The 13,997-nt window shown below is 53.9% G+C and overlaps 8 protein-coding genes across 8 annotated transcripts; 5 read left to right on the top strand and 3 right to left on the bottom strand.

Annotated features, from left to right (window-relative positions):
* The first annotated feature begins 370 nt into the window (after positions 1 to 370).
* P153DRAFT_362589 (uncharacterized protein) lies at positions 371 to 1,737 on the top strand. The gene is made up of 2 exons (XM_033667170.1): positions 371 to 596; positions 642 to 1,737. The coding sequence occupies exons 1-2, from the start codon at positions 534 to 536 to the stop codon at positions 1,593 to 1,595; spliced, it is 1,017 nt and encodes a 338-aa protein (XP_033529253.1). The 5' UTR covers positions 371 to 533; the 3' UTR covers positions 1,596 to 1,737.
* Positions 1,548 to 2,957, bottom strand: P153DRAFT_329664 (uncharacterized protein). The gene is made up of 3 exons (XM_033665400.1): positions 2,706 to 2,957; positions 1,912 to 2,645; positions 1,548 to 1,861 (listed from the first exon to the last, which is right to left on the bottom strand). The coding sequence occupies exons 1-3, from the start codon at positions 2,812 to 2,814 to the stop codon at positions 1,709 to 1,711; spliced, it is 996 nt and encodes a 331-aa protein (XP_033529252.1). The 5' UTR covers positions 2,815 to 2,957; the 3' UTR covers positions 1,548 to 1,708.
* A 120-nt stretch (positions 2,958 to 3,077) lies between these two features.
* Positions 3,078 to 4,974, top strand: P153DRAFT_362587 (uncharacterized protein). The gene has a single exon (XM_033667169.1). It carries the CDS (start codon positions 3,188 to 3,190, stop codon positions 4,793 to 4,795), a length of 1,608 nt encoding a protein of 535 aa, XP_033529251.1. The 5' UTR covers positions 3,078 to 3,187; the 3' UTR covers positions 4,796 to 4,974.
* Positions 4,975 to 6,415: 1,441 nt separating this feature from the next.
* On the bottom strand, positions 6,416 to 8,258 carry P153DRAFT_372141 (uncharacterized protein; the record flags this gene model as incomplete). The annotated part of the gene is made up of 2 exons (XM_033669369.1): positions 6,416 to 7,365; positions 7,442 to 8,258. The coding sequence occupies 2 exons, from the start codon at positions 8,256 to 8,258 to the stop codon at positions 6,416 to 6,418; spliced, it is 1,767 nt and encodes a 588-aa protein (XP_033529250.1).
* A 243-nt stretch (positions 8,259 to 8,501) lies between these two features.
* Positions 8,502 to 9,061, top strand: P153DRAFT_380676 (uncharacterized protein; the record flags this gene model as incomplete). The annotated part of the gene is made up of 2 exons (XM_033669949.1): positions 8,502 to 8,591; positions 8,675 to 9,061. The coding sequence occupies 2 exons, from the start codon at positions 8,502 to 8,504 to the stop codon at positions 9,059 to 9,061; spliced, it is 477 nt and encodes a 158-aa protein (XP_033529249.1).
* Positions 9,062 to 9,790: 729 nt separating this feature from the next.
* Positions 9,791 to 10,789, top strand: P153DRAFT_279118 (RTA1-domain-containing protein; the record flags this gene model as incomplete). Its single annotated transcript, XM_033662998.1, has 2 exons — positions 9,791 to 10,078; positions 10,133 to 10,789. The coding sequence occupies 2 exons, from the start codon at positions 9,791 to 9,793 to the stop codon at positions 10,787 to 10,789; spliced, it is 945 nt and encodes a 314-aa protein (XP_033529248.1).
* A 755-nt stretch (positions 10,790 to 11,544) lies between these two features.
* P153DRAFT_305699 (uncharacterized protein) lies at positions 11,545 to 13,380 on the top strand (the record flags this gene model as incomplete). Its single annotated transcript, XM_033664611.1, has 2 exons — positions 11,545 to 11,772; positions 11,844 to 13,380. 2 exons carry the CDS (start codon positions 11,545 to 11,547, stop codon positions 12,975 to 12,977), a joined length of 1,362 nt encoding a protein of 453 aa, XP_033529247.1. The 3' UTR covers positions 12,978 to 13,380.
* Positions 13,151 to 13,983, bottom strand: P153DRAFT_11107 (uncharacterized protein). Its single transcript, XM_033661906.1, has 2 exons — positions 13,588 to 13,983; positions 13,151 to 13,507 (listed from the first exon to the last, which is right to left on the bottom strand). Exons 1-2 carry the CDS (start codon positions 13,781 to 13,783, stop codon positions 13,461 to 13,463), a joined length of 243 nt encoding a protein of 80 aa, XP_033529246.1. The 5' UTR covers positions 13,784 to 13,983; the 3' UTR covers positions 13,151 to 13,460.
* Positions 13,984 to 13,997: the final 14 nt, after the last annotated feature.

Genomic DNA, 13,997 nt, shown 5'->3' with positions numbered 1-13,997 from the left:
ATTTTGCGGCGGAGGGGTCTGGCCTTGCAGAAAGCCAATGATTGTTCCGAACGCTAGGCTGCGAACGTTCAGGCACCCGCGCGACGACATGTGATGCTGCCTTCACGTGTCTCATTTCCTTGATTGTTGAGCTTCACTATCGCGTCTCCGTCACTATCGTCCACAATGCGCCGCATGTGTCGCGCATATAGAATGTCGCAAGGAGGTGCGATCGTCAGTCAGCCTCGAGAATTCAAGGCAGGTGGTACAGAGTGACACCTAAGCGGGCAAACTATATGCTATCAATGTGTACACGCTTCGAGGCTGGATCTAGTACGACACGGTTTGTCCACAAACTCCTTACACTGCTTATCTGCCCTTTCCGCCCTTGACCTCGAGACCTTTCTCCGTTCCTGCCTGCATCATGGCCCACCATCACTTCCAAGTTTCTCGAAAGACGCGCCTGAGGGCTGTGATTGCCATATCGTTCTGTTTCTTCCTAGCTGAGATATCTGGTCAGCTTTGAGTTGTTTTGAAATAATTTGTTTGTACTGATGCACGACACAGTTGGCTTCTACACTCGCTCTCTGGCTCTGGTAGCAGATGCTTTCCACTATGTATGGTTTCAACGCCTCAACCCTTTCCTACACTAACCGCCACAGCTGAACGATCTCATCGGCTTCATCATTGCTCTCCTGGCCGTACAAGTGACAGAGCGCAAAACATCCCCTCAAGACCTCTCCTTCGGCTGGGCAAGAGCACAGCTTCTTGGTGCCTTCTTCAACGGCGCCTTTCTACTCGCCCTAGGTTTGAGTATCTTGCTACAGTCGATAGAACGTTTCATTTCCCTTGAGCACGTCGAGAATCCAAAGCTAATGCTCATCGTGGGCTGTATCGGCCTGTTCTTGAATGTCATCAGTGCTTTGTTCCTCCACGAGCATGATCACGATCACGGCCACAGTCATGCTGCAAGAGACGATATGGAGATGTACCCTACCCCTGCTCATGCATCTCACATGCACATACTCGCAAAGCCCACCAAGCATGGCATGGACCTAGGCATACTGGGCGTTCTCATCCACGTTCTCGGCGACGCAATCAACAACATCGGTGTCATCATCGCAGCTGCCATCATCTGGTTTGTCAAGTCGCCTTCGCGTTTCTATGCAGACCCTGCCGTGAGCCTACGGATTGCCGTCATGATCCTCGTAACAGCCATTCCTTTGACGAAGCGCAGCGGCAAGATTCTCCTTCAGTCCGCGCCTCTAGGTGTCAAGATTGAAGACATCAAACACGACCTTGAGTCCATTCCCGGCGTCCATAGTGTTCACGAACTGCACGTGTGGCGTCTGGATCAGAAGAAAGCGATTGCGAGTGCGCACATCGTTGTCAACAATCCTGATCTGAGGCATTTCATGCAGCAAGCGGATACGTTCTCGCATTGTTTGCACGCATATGGTATCCACTCTGCCACGTTACAACCCGAGCTTGCGGTATTTTCTCAGGAATCGTTGGGGCAGAACTCCGACACCATCGTAGGGTCATCATCGACAAGTGTGGAGAAATGCGCATTGCCATGCAGAGTTGAATGTGAAGAGCTGAAGTGCTGCAAATGATATACACTACCACAACATACGTAGGCGGGTTACGGGTTAGAACGGCAGGTATAGGTTGCGTCTAGATAAAGACATTATTCTATAAAGAAGTTGATTTGGCCAGAAACACCAGCTCACAACTTGCTCATCACCTCTAACACTCGTGGATGTACCACCTTACCCGGCTTGAGCTTGCTCCAATCGCTTTCATAGTTCTCCTCAACGTCCGGGTAAGGTCCCAGTGGCGTGATGGCTAGAGGGTTGATATCGGCATGGCTTTTCGTGTACTATGTTCACTGTCAATTCAGGTTCTCGACCGTAGCTTGACGACACTCACATTTTCCTTGATGTGCGTGAAATCTGTGCTCGCACTAAACCCCTCTACATTCCAATACAAATTCTTGAACCAATTGTGGATGACAGGGTAATCATGTCGTATCGTCCCCAAATTCGTCTTGAAATGCTGCACATATACTGCATCGAACCTGACTATGGTTGGATACGCCAGTATGTCTAGCTCCGTCATCTGGTCACCCAATATGTATGGTCCGCCGTTTTTGTGAATGAGGGCTTCAAGTTTATTCAGTGCTGCAAACAGTGGGACGACGTTCTCCTCGTACGCTGTCTGCGTTTGCGCAAACCCTGCTTTGTATACGCCGGAGCAGATCAGAGATTGTAGCCACGGGCTCACCTCGTCGATTCGAGCTTTCAGGCTTGATGGGTATATGTCTATCTCTCGAATTTTCTTGTCGTCGATCTGTGAGTTAAATGCACCCGGTAGCCACCTCAACATCTCCGCACTCTCATTGTTCACGATGCGGTTTGTCTTCTTGTCCCATAGCAATGGCACGCTGTATTTCCCTTTATATGCTGGGTCGTCTCGGAAGTACAGTTGATGCATGAATCGGCTGTTGAACAGGTGATCGGGTGTGGCATTTGGGTATGTTTCATCGAAGCGCCAGCCAGGTTCACCTTTTGGATAGGGCTTTACAATGGATAGTGGTAAAACATCTTGAAGGTGTTTTATGTGTCTGATCAGGTTTGAGCGATGGGCGAATGGGCAAAAGAGGCCTGTGAGATGTTAAGAAAGACTTGGAGGAAAGTAGAGAAAGATATTGGAGTGGAGTGTACCAATATAGAGATGGTACCTGTCTTTCTCAGGTGGAAAATCTCCTCCTTCCTTGATTACACCATGCCAGCCATCGTCAGTGCCGTACTTATGGATTTCCTCCAATCCCATTGTGGCGTCTGCCAAGTCAAATAACGCAGCGTGACTTGTGATGAGAGTTGAGTGGATATGTAGAAATCCGAGAAAGATGTCTTATTCCTAGCAAGAGTAATGGAACTGATCAAGTTTCGATGCCAACCTCCTCTTGTGGTGGCGTAAGTGGGGTTGGTTTGGCTGGCAGAATGGGGGAAGCGGAATCCAGGGCGGTCATCGGCGGAGTTGCTGACATCGCCATTGGATGAATACTCTCCTTCGCTCCTTCCTTCCACCACCTCAGCCCGATCATCCGCTCACAGGCACAGCCTTGTCATGATCAGGCAACACTCACGATGTCTCGAGAGTTCCTCAGACATCTCCTTGTTCGCCCAACAGTTTGCTGCTCATCATGAGTTCTGGGGATGGAGAACGTTCAGTGCCTCCAGGCGAGCCTCCCCCGACTGACAACTTCTATTCACCCGAGAACGCCACGTTTTACGAACAACAGCCTTACCAGCCTCTTGACAGCTCGAAACGCGAAATCCGTCTCCTCAAAGTCTTGAGAGATGTTCAGTCCGGCAGTCTGCGATTCACACTTATGCCACCCATCCCTTTGGAACAGGCAGACACTTACACTGCAATCTCATATTGCGCCGGCGATCCAAAGAATACGCGGTCTCTCGAGGTGAATGGCATCCAATTCAATGCCTTCGCCAATCTTGCACTAGCAATAGACGAGATCTGTCATTATCGCTTACAAGTACACGGCGACAGTGAGCCGCTCCTCTGGACGGATCAGATTTGCATAAACCAGAGTAATCCAATGGAGAGGTCGCATCAAGTTGGTTTCATGTATGCCATATACTCTCACGCTCGCGAGGTGGTCATATGTCTATCTACTCAGCATGTCGACGGTCTGGCTATTGAGTGGGTTCAACACATGGAATGGAAGGTCACTAAGCACTCGGACGGTCCTTCGTTGACATGGCGTAAGATTTTCGAGGAGCGGACAGCCTATTGTATGTCGAATATCAACGACGATAGATTCATGAGAGGTTGGGTTGATGTTGTTAAGATGATAGAACAACCTTGGTGGAGAAGGGCTTGGGTGGTACAGGAATTTGCGGCAGCGAGAGATGTCTATTTCATCTACGGCCGTCAATCTATACACTGGAAAACGCTATCAACGTCGCTTTCACAATATTTTCAAGTTCAGGAGCTTATAGTATCTGCCCGAGACTTTCCCCAAAATCGTCAACTTGGTTTTCTGGAGAAGCGCACGCAACAGGCCGAAGACGCTGTTAGTTTCATATTGACACTCAAGCGCTTTGGGTTACGAGACTTCACGGACCTGCTCATCCACCACTCGTGTTCCTGCGAAGCCAGCGATCAACGAGATCGTATTTACGCTTTTCTTGGATTCCCAAACGCTTACGGGATTGAGCCTGACTATCGCCCCGAAAACAGCGTCCAGGCTGTATTCACCGAGACGGCACGACGAATGATACTCGGCAATGAAACCATCGGCGGGCTATCATACGCTGTAACAGCTCGTGGTGACCTGTCGCCGACTCTCCCTTCATGGGTGCCGGATTGGACCTGTAAACGTCAATCCAGCAACGTATCTCCGTTCGGGCCTACTATCAGTTTCACAGGACTTTCACGTGTGATACCAGAGGCCGAGTTTTCAGATCAAGGGAAAACTTTAGAAGCCAGTGGTATATATGTAGGCACATTAACACGACAGGTCTCCCAGAACCTTGACCCCACTGGCTACTTCTCGACTGAGCACAAAGATGAGTTTTCCACAACATCTGTTGCGACTATCAACGACCAGGTCTGGATACTGTACACAGCGCCTGTGCCTTTTGTCCTGCGCAGTAGTGGCGATGGTTTCAGGCTTATCTGCAGAGCAGTTCGAAGCCTCATGGGGTGTCCATTCGAAGTAGATGTGTTTCACAGACTTATAGATCAGGTCACGGAGGATGCGGGGTGGAAGAGAATCAAGATATATTGACAATCACCATATCGCCACGATGACTCCGGTACGTCAAGATTAGAGGAGCGCATCACCATCCATCTGTACAAGTAACCATCACGTTGTCGAATGTCCATATAATCACTATTAAAAGCAACCAATCTTTCATAGAAACTTCTACAAATCTTTGATTAGACGTTATACACCCCCGTCAAAGTCTCACATCACACAAGGCCAACTCATCTTTCCACTCAAAAGAGATCTATTCTCAATTGTCCAACCGCTCCCCAACTTCAAAGCCAAGAAACAAATAACTACATCTTAAAAGACCCCATCTCCCTCTTCCACCACCTCACCCCACAAACCAAAGCCACCATATCCCCCCAAACGCCCTCCCTCCGGCCCCCCTTACGCAAAAAGCTCCCACGTAAAACCCACTCCCCCATGATATCCCGTCGGTATTAGAACCCTTACTGAATCCTCCAGCAAAGTAGAATTTGTCAGAAAATACTTCACGACACGACACGACACAACCAAGCCCTCGATTTATCCGCGAAACTCCCATGAACACAACTCACGCATCTAAGCATCCCATCCAGTCCTATTCCATCTCCAGGCCACGTACCACACTGCACTGCACCACCCAACACAACACAACCTCACCCACAAACCCTCCATCCTGCCGTGCCATTTGTATCTTACGCCTAGCTCAACGCCACGCGAAGCGAGAGCAGTCAGCGCGTTCGAGACCGGCATCTGCGAGTATGAACGTACGACATGGAAAACAGAGGGCGTTCTTCACGAGGAGAGTAGGGAAAAGAGGGAGAGAAGGGGGGGCTGAAAAGTATACTATCTAGGTCAGTCCTGGTGTAGATGGCCGTTAGTTAGCGCAGGTAAGAACCACATTGTGCAAGGGCAGCCACATAACAGATGCATGTCAAGTAAGTGAACATCTCTATACACAACATGGCGAAATCACTACGAGTAAGTTTGTTCACCGACTGCCTCACAAACAACATAACATCATGTAATGCGGAAAAATCCATATAGTTGTAGACTAGGCTGAACAGTCCATTTCTCTCTTCTGTTCTAGCCAGTCCAGACATAGCTTGCCAGCCACCTGCAGACAAGATGCAGTACGCCACGGTACAATCCATCCCGTGGGCTGACGTCGGTTCTTTTCGTTTTGTGTAAGAGTGGGGTGTAGGTGTTGTTGAATGTAATCATGATCTTCGTGGTTCGGGAAGTGAGGGGTCGTGATGATGGCAGTTTGTGGGAGGACATGAGAGGAGGGGCACAGAGGGTCGGGTTATGCTGAAAATGCTGGAATAGAATGCTTGAACGCTGGACAAAATAGTAAAAAACAGAGGTGCCTTGTGGTTGGGGTTCGAAGATGTGATCGACGGACGGCGAGGGGTTATCCAAAACCGCGGAAGAGAAGAGGTCGGTGAGGTCGAGAAAGCCGTGATAATCCTGATGGATACCATAAACACCTTCTCAACGATACAGTCTTCCCACCAGATCCAAGACTGAATAAACACCAAGAACTCTCAGTCGATCGAACGCTCCGAGAACTCCCGCCACAAAGGCAATGCTAAAAGACAAAAGGAGAAGAAACAACGCAAGAACAAGGACGGCCCACCCCGTCGTGTCCAGATGTTAGGCGCCGGTAGCGACAGGCCCGCGAGGATCGCCAGGAGGCACGCTATGCATTTTGTGTGAGGGATGTGGATGATGCTGACACCCATGGCTGCAATGCGTGATGGGCGTGGGAGGCTGGGGCGGAACGTCATCGTAATCCTCGTCATAGTAGTCTTCGTCCTGCGGATCCAGCGAGCCATCGTCAGGGCGCCGATCGTAGCCACCTGGCGGCGCGTTTTGGTTGTGCTGAGCGGCGTTGGCGTTGTTCTGAGACTTCTTGCCCGCCTTCTTGCCCTTGCGTCCCTTCATCCTGGCCTTCTCCAGCAGACGGCGCTTCTCCGCCAGGCGCTTCCGCTCCTTCCTGTCTTTCATCTCGTACTGGCGGATCAAGGCCACGGGCGGATGGCCGAAGATGTCCTCGTACTCGCAGAACTCGCAGATCCACGGCTGGCTGGGCGGGTTGTGGAAGTTTGTGTACTCCTGCTGCTGGCGTCGCTTGCGGGCCGCAAAGGCGTACAGCTTGGAGGCGCTGCGTCGTGGCTTCCGCGGCGGCGGGGCCTGCTGCGGGGGCTGGCCGGGCTTGTGCGGGGGCGGGTTCCTGTTTGCAGGCGCGGGGTGGCCGCCGTTCATGGTGGGGCTCGTCTGGGTGCCCTGGGTCGACACCATCGGGGCGTCGGGGCGGGCGGGGGCGCGGCGGGCAGCCTTGCCGTTGTTCATGTGGGGCGGGGGAGGTGCGGCCGTGGTTGGGTAGGCGCCCGGCGGCTGAGGGTAGGGGCTGTTTTCCTGGCCGGGCCACACCATCTTGTTGGCCGAGTCGGAGCCGCAGGTGAAGGTGAACTGCGTCTTGTTCGCGCTGTGCTTGGCCGCCTCCTGCTGCAGCAGGCTCACGTTCTCGTTGCCGCGAGGTGGGGGCGTTGCTTGGGCGTTGGCGATGGCCGTCGAGATGATGCCGCTCTGCTCGGGAAGTCCTGAAAATCACTAGTTAGCGCACGGACTGGTGTGGAGGCTACGGAGACAGGGGAGTGTCCCGAAGTGGCGCCGTACGTTTGCTGTTCGCTTTGGCATTGGCGAGGCTGGTCGAGTTGGCCAGCACCCGCCGCTCTGAGCGCCCCGACGCCGTGCGCCCGAAGCGGCCTCTGCCTGCGCCCGAGATGCCCGTCCCCGCGATGCTGCTGATGTTGGCGTTCGTGCTGGTCGTGGTGCTGGCGTGCTGGGGCGTCGAGGGAGCCGAGCTGTAGTACCGCCCAGGCCCGTCCGCGTCGTCCAGGGCGCCTGCCTCGTGGGCGTGCGCCATGCCCATGCCCGCGCCTGCTACGTCTGCCGCGAGGGCGGTGTGGTGGGGGCTGAGACTGCCCATGTTGGGGATCTTGCGCTTCTTCTTGTTGTTGGTGTTCTCAAACGACTCGTAGCCGTCGACCGACGAGGCCGTCGAGCCCGCCTTGGGGTACGCGCCCGGCTTGCCAGACAGGCCGCGGCTGTAGCGGTAGCTGGGCGAGGGCGGCAGCGCTGCACCGCGCTCGTCGTCGTCGTCGTCGCTCTCTACCTCGGAGTGGGTGTGGCCGCAGTGGCAGGCATGGTGGTCGTTCTCGCCCGTGCGCAGCGACCTGCTGCCGCGCTCGTTGGCGGCGTAGGGGAAGTTGAACAGCGGGCCGGCGGGCGGGGGGTTGTGCGGATACACGATGGTCTCGGCCTGCTCGGGAGACAGGCGGTCGCGCAGAGAGCGTCTGGGCAGCGGGCGGATGGGCCGGTCGGGGTACATGGACGACGACGTGTCGGGCGAGGAGCGCAGGGGCGAGGAGCGGTTCCACTCGTAGCCTACATGGGAGAGCAGCCACGTCAGATACGGCGCGAGAGAGGCCATGTGCTGGGCAGGTGCGCAAAATTGGAGTGCGAGGAGGGCGCGGAGGGGGGCCCGCAGTGCTGCTGGATGCTACTTACCCGCAGTCGCCGCTGCCATAGTGGCACGTCTTCCGCCAACGCCTATCCCGCTCGTGCAAGACAGGCTCCAAATAAGTCAATACTGCCCGTCTGTCGTGCCTGCGTGCGCCACATTAGCACCCTCGTCGTCCAAAATCCCCCGCCGTCGCCACGCCACATTCCCAGCATGTCCCGTCGCCGCCTCGCCGACATCTGGGGGCGCGTGGTGCGGCCTCGGGAGCTCTACGCACCTGCTACGAGGGGTGTTGTGCGCCGGGTGGGTTGCGGCACTGCTGACGATTAGCGGACGTCGGAACCCCTCTACGCCTCGCTATCGCACTGACAAGATACGGGATGCAGCGGTACCACAGAGCTGCCGGTTCCAATAGCGAGCAGCCCAGAGTGCCAAAAGTAAGACGTAAGACGCCTGGGAAATACGCACAAGAGCTGTCCAGAGGGGAGGGTGTCGACACACAGACGAGCGATTACCGCTCCCGCCACGCCAAGACACAGCGATGTGGCCCCGGATGCTCGCCAAACCCAACGCTATCCACAAAGCAGTGTACCAGCTCGACGACGCTGCCAGTCCAACGAGTGGGACGTATGACGAATGAGGGCAAGAGACGCAGGGTGGCACGGTGGAACGAGGGCCATGTTGACGCGCATATTGTCTTGCCGTGGCCGTGCTGGCTGCCCAAGGCCAAATGGGGTATAGGCCTTCGACTGATGTCGACTCTCTTCGAATGACCAACCAAGCCTGCCGCCTTCGGTCATTTCCTTTGGTCCTGTCAGAGACGTTGTGCGATAGAGGAGGCCGTCACACTGGTTGGCCTCTTACATTGCCGTCTTAGTCACTCTCGATTGCACGCCGTCGCGACTCCCGGGAATGTGGAAATGTCTCGAGGACCTCGTTGCACTATTAGTATTTGGCGATGACCATAACGACAACTACAGTATATCCTGAAATGAAGAAAGATGGGAATATTCGAAATCATGACTACGAAAGAGATAGCAACCGACAGACATACTAACACCCATAGTGGATGTATCGTTTGCCCTTGTATTGGCACTGTGCGAGTCTAGTGAGCTTTGGATTTGTGACGCGGAGGCCTCGATGTGTGTTCAGCGTGATGGACCAAATCGGTGGGTTGAGTGTGTTTGTCACACAGCTATTTTGTCCTCAGACGGATACAACTAGATCTTGCTGCTATTCGAGCATATGCCAGTCGTGTAGAAAGGGTTCGGTCTATTTCACATCTCCTTCAAATTCATACATCACATTACTGAAACCGACCTACTCCCTCTTTGCTACCTCCAGATTGTACCGCTCCTTCCACAGACGGTGAAATCGTGCCTTCACCACACTCTTGGCTCGCCCCATTCTCTTTTCAAAGCAAAACCGTTCCACTTTTCGTCAATTCTCAGTTCACTTTTCACAACAGCTTAAGTCCACCACAACTCACGCTGTCACTCACCATGGATCCACAAGATTGGCCTGGAGAGTGTACCTACGACCAGTGCAACCCAGAGCCGACCTATCCAGAGCCGACCTACTCCGAGTTGTCCTACTGGGCTTATAATCCTTCACTCGCTGCAAACTGGATCTTCTGCATCCTCTTCGGTCTGTCTACAGTAGCTTTTCTCACCCAGGGTATCTTTCGCAAGGGATGGCTCAGCTTCACGATTGCCATGACCGCGGGGTGTGTTTTGGAGGTCGTCGGGTATATTGGACGAATCATGGCGCACAACGGTCAATACAAAGAGGTGAGCAGAGTGATATGGTACAACTTTAAAAGCATGCGGACTGACAACACGTAGACCCCCTTCCTCATCCAGATCGTCTGCCTCACCATCGCCCCCGCCTTCTTCGCAGCGGGCATCTACCTCTGCCTCTCGCGTATCATACTAGCCTTTGGCGCAGACATCTCGCGCATCAAGCCGCTCTCCTACCCACGCATTTTCATCCCCTGCGACATCGTCTCGCTCCTCCTGCAAGCCACCGGTGGAGGTATAGCTAGCGTCAAGACACACAACGACGACGACCCTAAAACTGGAAACGATATCATGCTCGCGGGCCTCGCAGTCCAGGTCTTCACGCTACTCGTCTTCATTCTGCTAGCCGTTGACTTTGCCTTCCGGACAACTCGTCGCGTTTGTCGCCATGGAGCGTCCAGTGCGCTGGACCCTGCGTACTCGAAGTTGCGGAAATTGAAAATGTTCAAGGGTTTCCTTGTTGCGCTGACTTTCTCTACGCTGTGTGTCTTTACAAGATGTGTGTTCAGAGTGGCGGAGTTGAGTGATGGGTGGGGAGGTTATTTGATGAAGACACAAAGGTATTTTATCGGGCTTGAGGGTGCAATTATCATTGCGGCGGTGCTGGCGCTGAACATGTTTCATCCGGGGTTCTGCTTTGGGAAGGCTACAGGTGTGACGACGAAGCATGAGAGTCCAATGAAAGGGGTTGATGGGGTATAAACATACCTGTGGTACATAATGAAGGGGTTGAGGAGAGAATAACAGGGCTGAACAGTGCAGTTGCAGAGAGGGAAAGAGAATCAAGACACGACCTCATATACAGATGACGACACATGTGACTGGTACCTTCGAAGAGACTTGCAGCCTACGATGGATGCGCGAAAGTGGACTCGCTGGAAGCCACCACATAAAGAACCGGCATCTAAATCCATTTCTGTTACTTTTTGCTTCAGCCCTCGCATCTTGACAATCATAGACATACTAAATACCACCATTCTCGAACACAACTGCCGAATAATCCAATCATGATGATTTGAACTTCAGCGGTCTTCAGGATGGCTCAGTGATTGAGCGTCAGGCATTGGGTACATCTTCCATCTTGATCATACTGCGTCTGGTAGAACTAAAACCCCTTGTAGCACTTCAGTGTATTATCAAGCCATAGACTTTACGCCTCCGACACCGTATAGTCGCCTCAGGTGTCCGTCGAGGCCCCACCTTCGCAAACGCAATAGAGTGAGGCCGCCTCGCAGTACAAAGTCCCATCCAAGCTTTCCCTTTTACCTTTCCCGTTGCTGCCAACACACCGTAAGAACCGTCCAATATCACCTGCACAACCACTAGACTGAAACAACTCAACATTCTTCGTCCAAGTATAAAGTCTTTCACTGCTCTCTCCTCATCTTCTACCACGACACACATTCTACCACCGCCACTCACCTCAACCCCACTCGTAGCCAACAACACCCCTCAACATGAACCAAGCAGAAGATGTAGAGGTCATCCTCGGCCACAAACGCCGCTACAAATTCCACTCCGGAACCCTCGCGAGAAACTCCACGCTCTTCGCAGGCATGCTAACCGAGCCCAACGCCGCGAAGCTCAGCAACCGCGCAAGAGGCGCAGGTATCCAGATCCGATGGATGATCGAGCTGAGCCGACTGCCATGTGACCAGTATCCCGCGGGGTGTCTGGAGCTAGTCGTGCGTTGTCCACACCAGCGTGGAGGTATCCACTCCACTTTCCCAGGTAAACATGGCTGACGTGAAACCAGGAGTTGACGACTACGGGCGAGCGCGTCGACGGCCGCAATGGGCTCATTGTCAACGAAAATGGTCGCATCCCGCAAGCTGGCAAGGCGTTTGGCTACTACGAATCCATCTTCTACGCCTTTTACAATAGGGAGCTTACTATTGATGACTCGGATATGCACGCTGCGCTCTCGGACTGCTACCAGTTGCTGCAGATTTCGGATTATCTGGGCTGCACGGGTCTGATCTCCAAGCCCATCGAAGTCGCGCTGCTCAAGCATGGTCAAGACCTCTTCCGCGCCATCCAAGGTGCGCCGTACGCGTGGATCGAAATGGCGCACCGCATCCGCAGCGAGCTCATCTTCAAAGAATGCATCATCCACCTCGTCGGCAACTGGAAGACATTCAAGGCGCAACCCGCGCTAACCGAGCGCCTCCGCGACGTACCCGGACTACGCACCCTAGTGGAAAAGTACCACCGCGTGCTCCTCACATCCTGCAGGGCCCTCGAGCTGGGCATCATGTCGCTGTACCCCGGCGACATGCGGCTCCCCGTAGCCGACCTGCCCATCAAGCGCGAAGCCTACGCCAAAGACATCCTAGTATGGATGGGCCTAACCTTCTTCCGGCACTGCATCGCGCAGCGCCTGATCATGGAAAAGGGCCGCGCAGCCCCCGACTGCGGGTTCGAACTGTACAGCCAGCTCGGCGCCGGCGGCGACGCGTATCTGGACAAAACCGTCATCACCCAGTTCCACACGCGCTTCCCCATGACGAAGAAGGCGCTTAATGTCCTGGAGAACCACATCCTAGAGATCAAGGCGTGCATGAAGCGCGTCGTTGAACAGCATGGCTTGCTCAAGTCGAACTGCCAGCTCGATGTGCATCGCTTTCCTGTTGGGTATTTGACCTGTGTTGTGTTCAAGAGGGAGGATTTCCCGTGGTTGGGAGAGGCGGCGAAATTGGCGGCTAAGCCGATGGGGCGCGAGTATAAGGCTGGTGGGAATGAGATCTCTAGACTCAATCTTGCGACGGCGAAGCGGAGGGCTGAGCGGAGTTTGAGCGGCGAGGAGGGGGAGGAGCTGCGGGAGGGTCGGTATGAGGAGGAGTCGGATGGGCAGTCTGAGCGGGCGAGCAAGCGGGGTCGGTATGAGTAGGTAGATGTCTTCGTGCTGGAGTTAGGGCGGTGGGATTGTGCTTCGGGTTATGTGGTGTAGGCGGGGGTTGCACTTGGACATGTGAGGATAGATAAAAGGCGTTCCGAGTATTATGGGTGTGGATTGGCTTTCTTCCTCATTGCGGATTGGCGGCGTCTGGTTGGGTTTCCGGAGTTGGTTGGAAAAGTTTAGCATGGCGTTACGAATGCCTCCTGGCCCCTGGATGGCTGATGCAATCCCAGCTCTTGATCATGGTATGTACTCTTCAGACACCTATTCTGCAAAATGTAAGTAGTGTGTGTTAGTAATGCGAATCACTCCAGCCAGGATTGTGACGAAAAGAAAATATGCTTCATGCAGTACACTGTCGCAGTCCCGAGGATCTACATTGCCGATGTTTGCTCCCACTCTTCCCATCTCCACCCCCTCTCCTTCCCCATGATATAAACTCCACCTCCTCTCACCCCCTCACCTCCCCACCCTCTACTCGTCCTCATACCCCGTCAGCTTCTGTCGCGCTCCCTTCGGTACTGTGAATCGTCAGCCCATCTAATCCACATCTCCAGTATTCGCTGGCGTAATCTCTCTCCACAATTCCAGAACCACCTACCTGGGTAAGTCATGGGAATCTGCGCAATCTTCTCGTCGCCCATGTACCTCCGAATGGGCGGCACGGCAACGACCAGCACAGGGCCGACGCAGCCAATAGCCACGCTGTAGAAGTAGGCGGGCTTGTTGTACGACACCCACTTGAGGTAGCGCAGCGGCTGTTTGAAGAAGAACGGGGCGGGGGCAATGCCGGACATGGCTTTATGTGGTGTGGTGTGGTGTGGTGCTGTCGTCGTAGTCAGCAGGATGCTGGGATGTGGTGATGGTGTGTTGGCGGGGTATTATACAGTATATATAGGTGTTTTCGTGAAAAGCAGTCAAACACCAGAGCTCGTGCCGCAACTGCAATCTCAATTCCTCGTCGTCGTTACTGGCGCGGGTTGACAGGCAGGTGAGGTTGCTCGGGAACGA

This window comes from Dothidotthia symphoricarpi, assembly GCF_010015815.1.
Source record: "Dothidotthia symphoricarpi CBS 119687 unplaced genomic scaffold P153scaffold_1, whole genome shotgun sequence".
NCBI classification, from domain to species: Eukaryota; Fungi; Ascomycota; class Dothideomycetes; order Pleosporales; family Dothidotthiaceae; genus Dothidotthia; species Dothidotthia symphoricarpi.
Note: the sequence above shows the minus strand (reverse complement) of the source record. Positions and strands in the feature narration are given on the sequence as shown.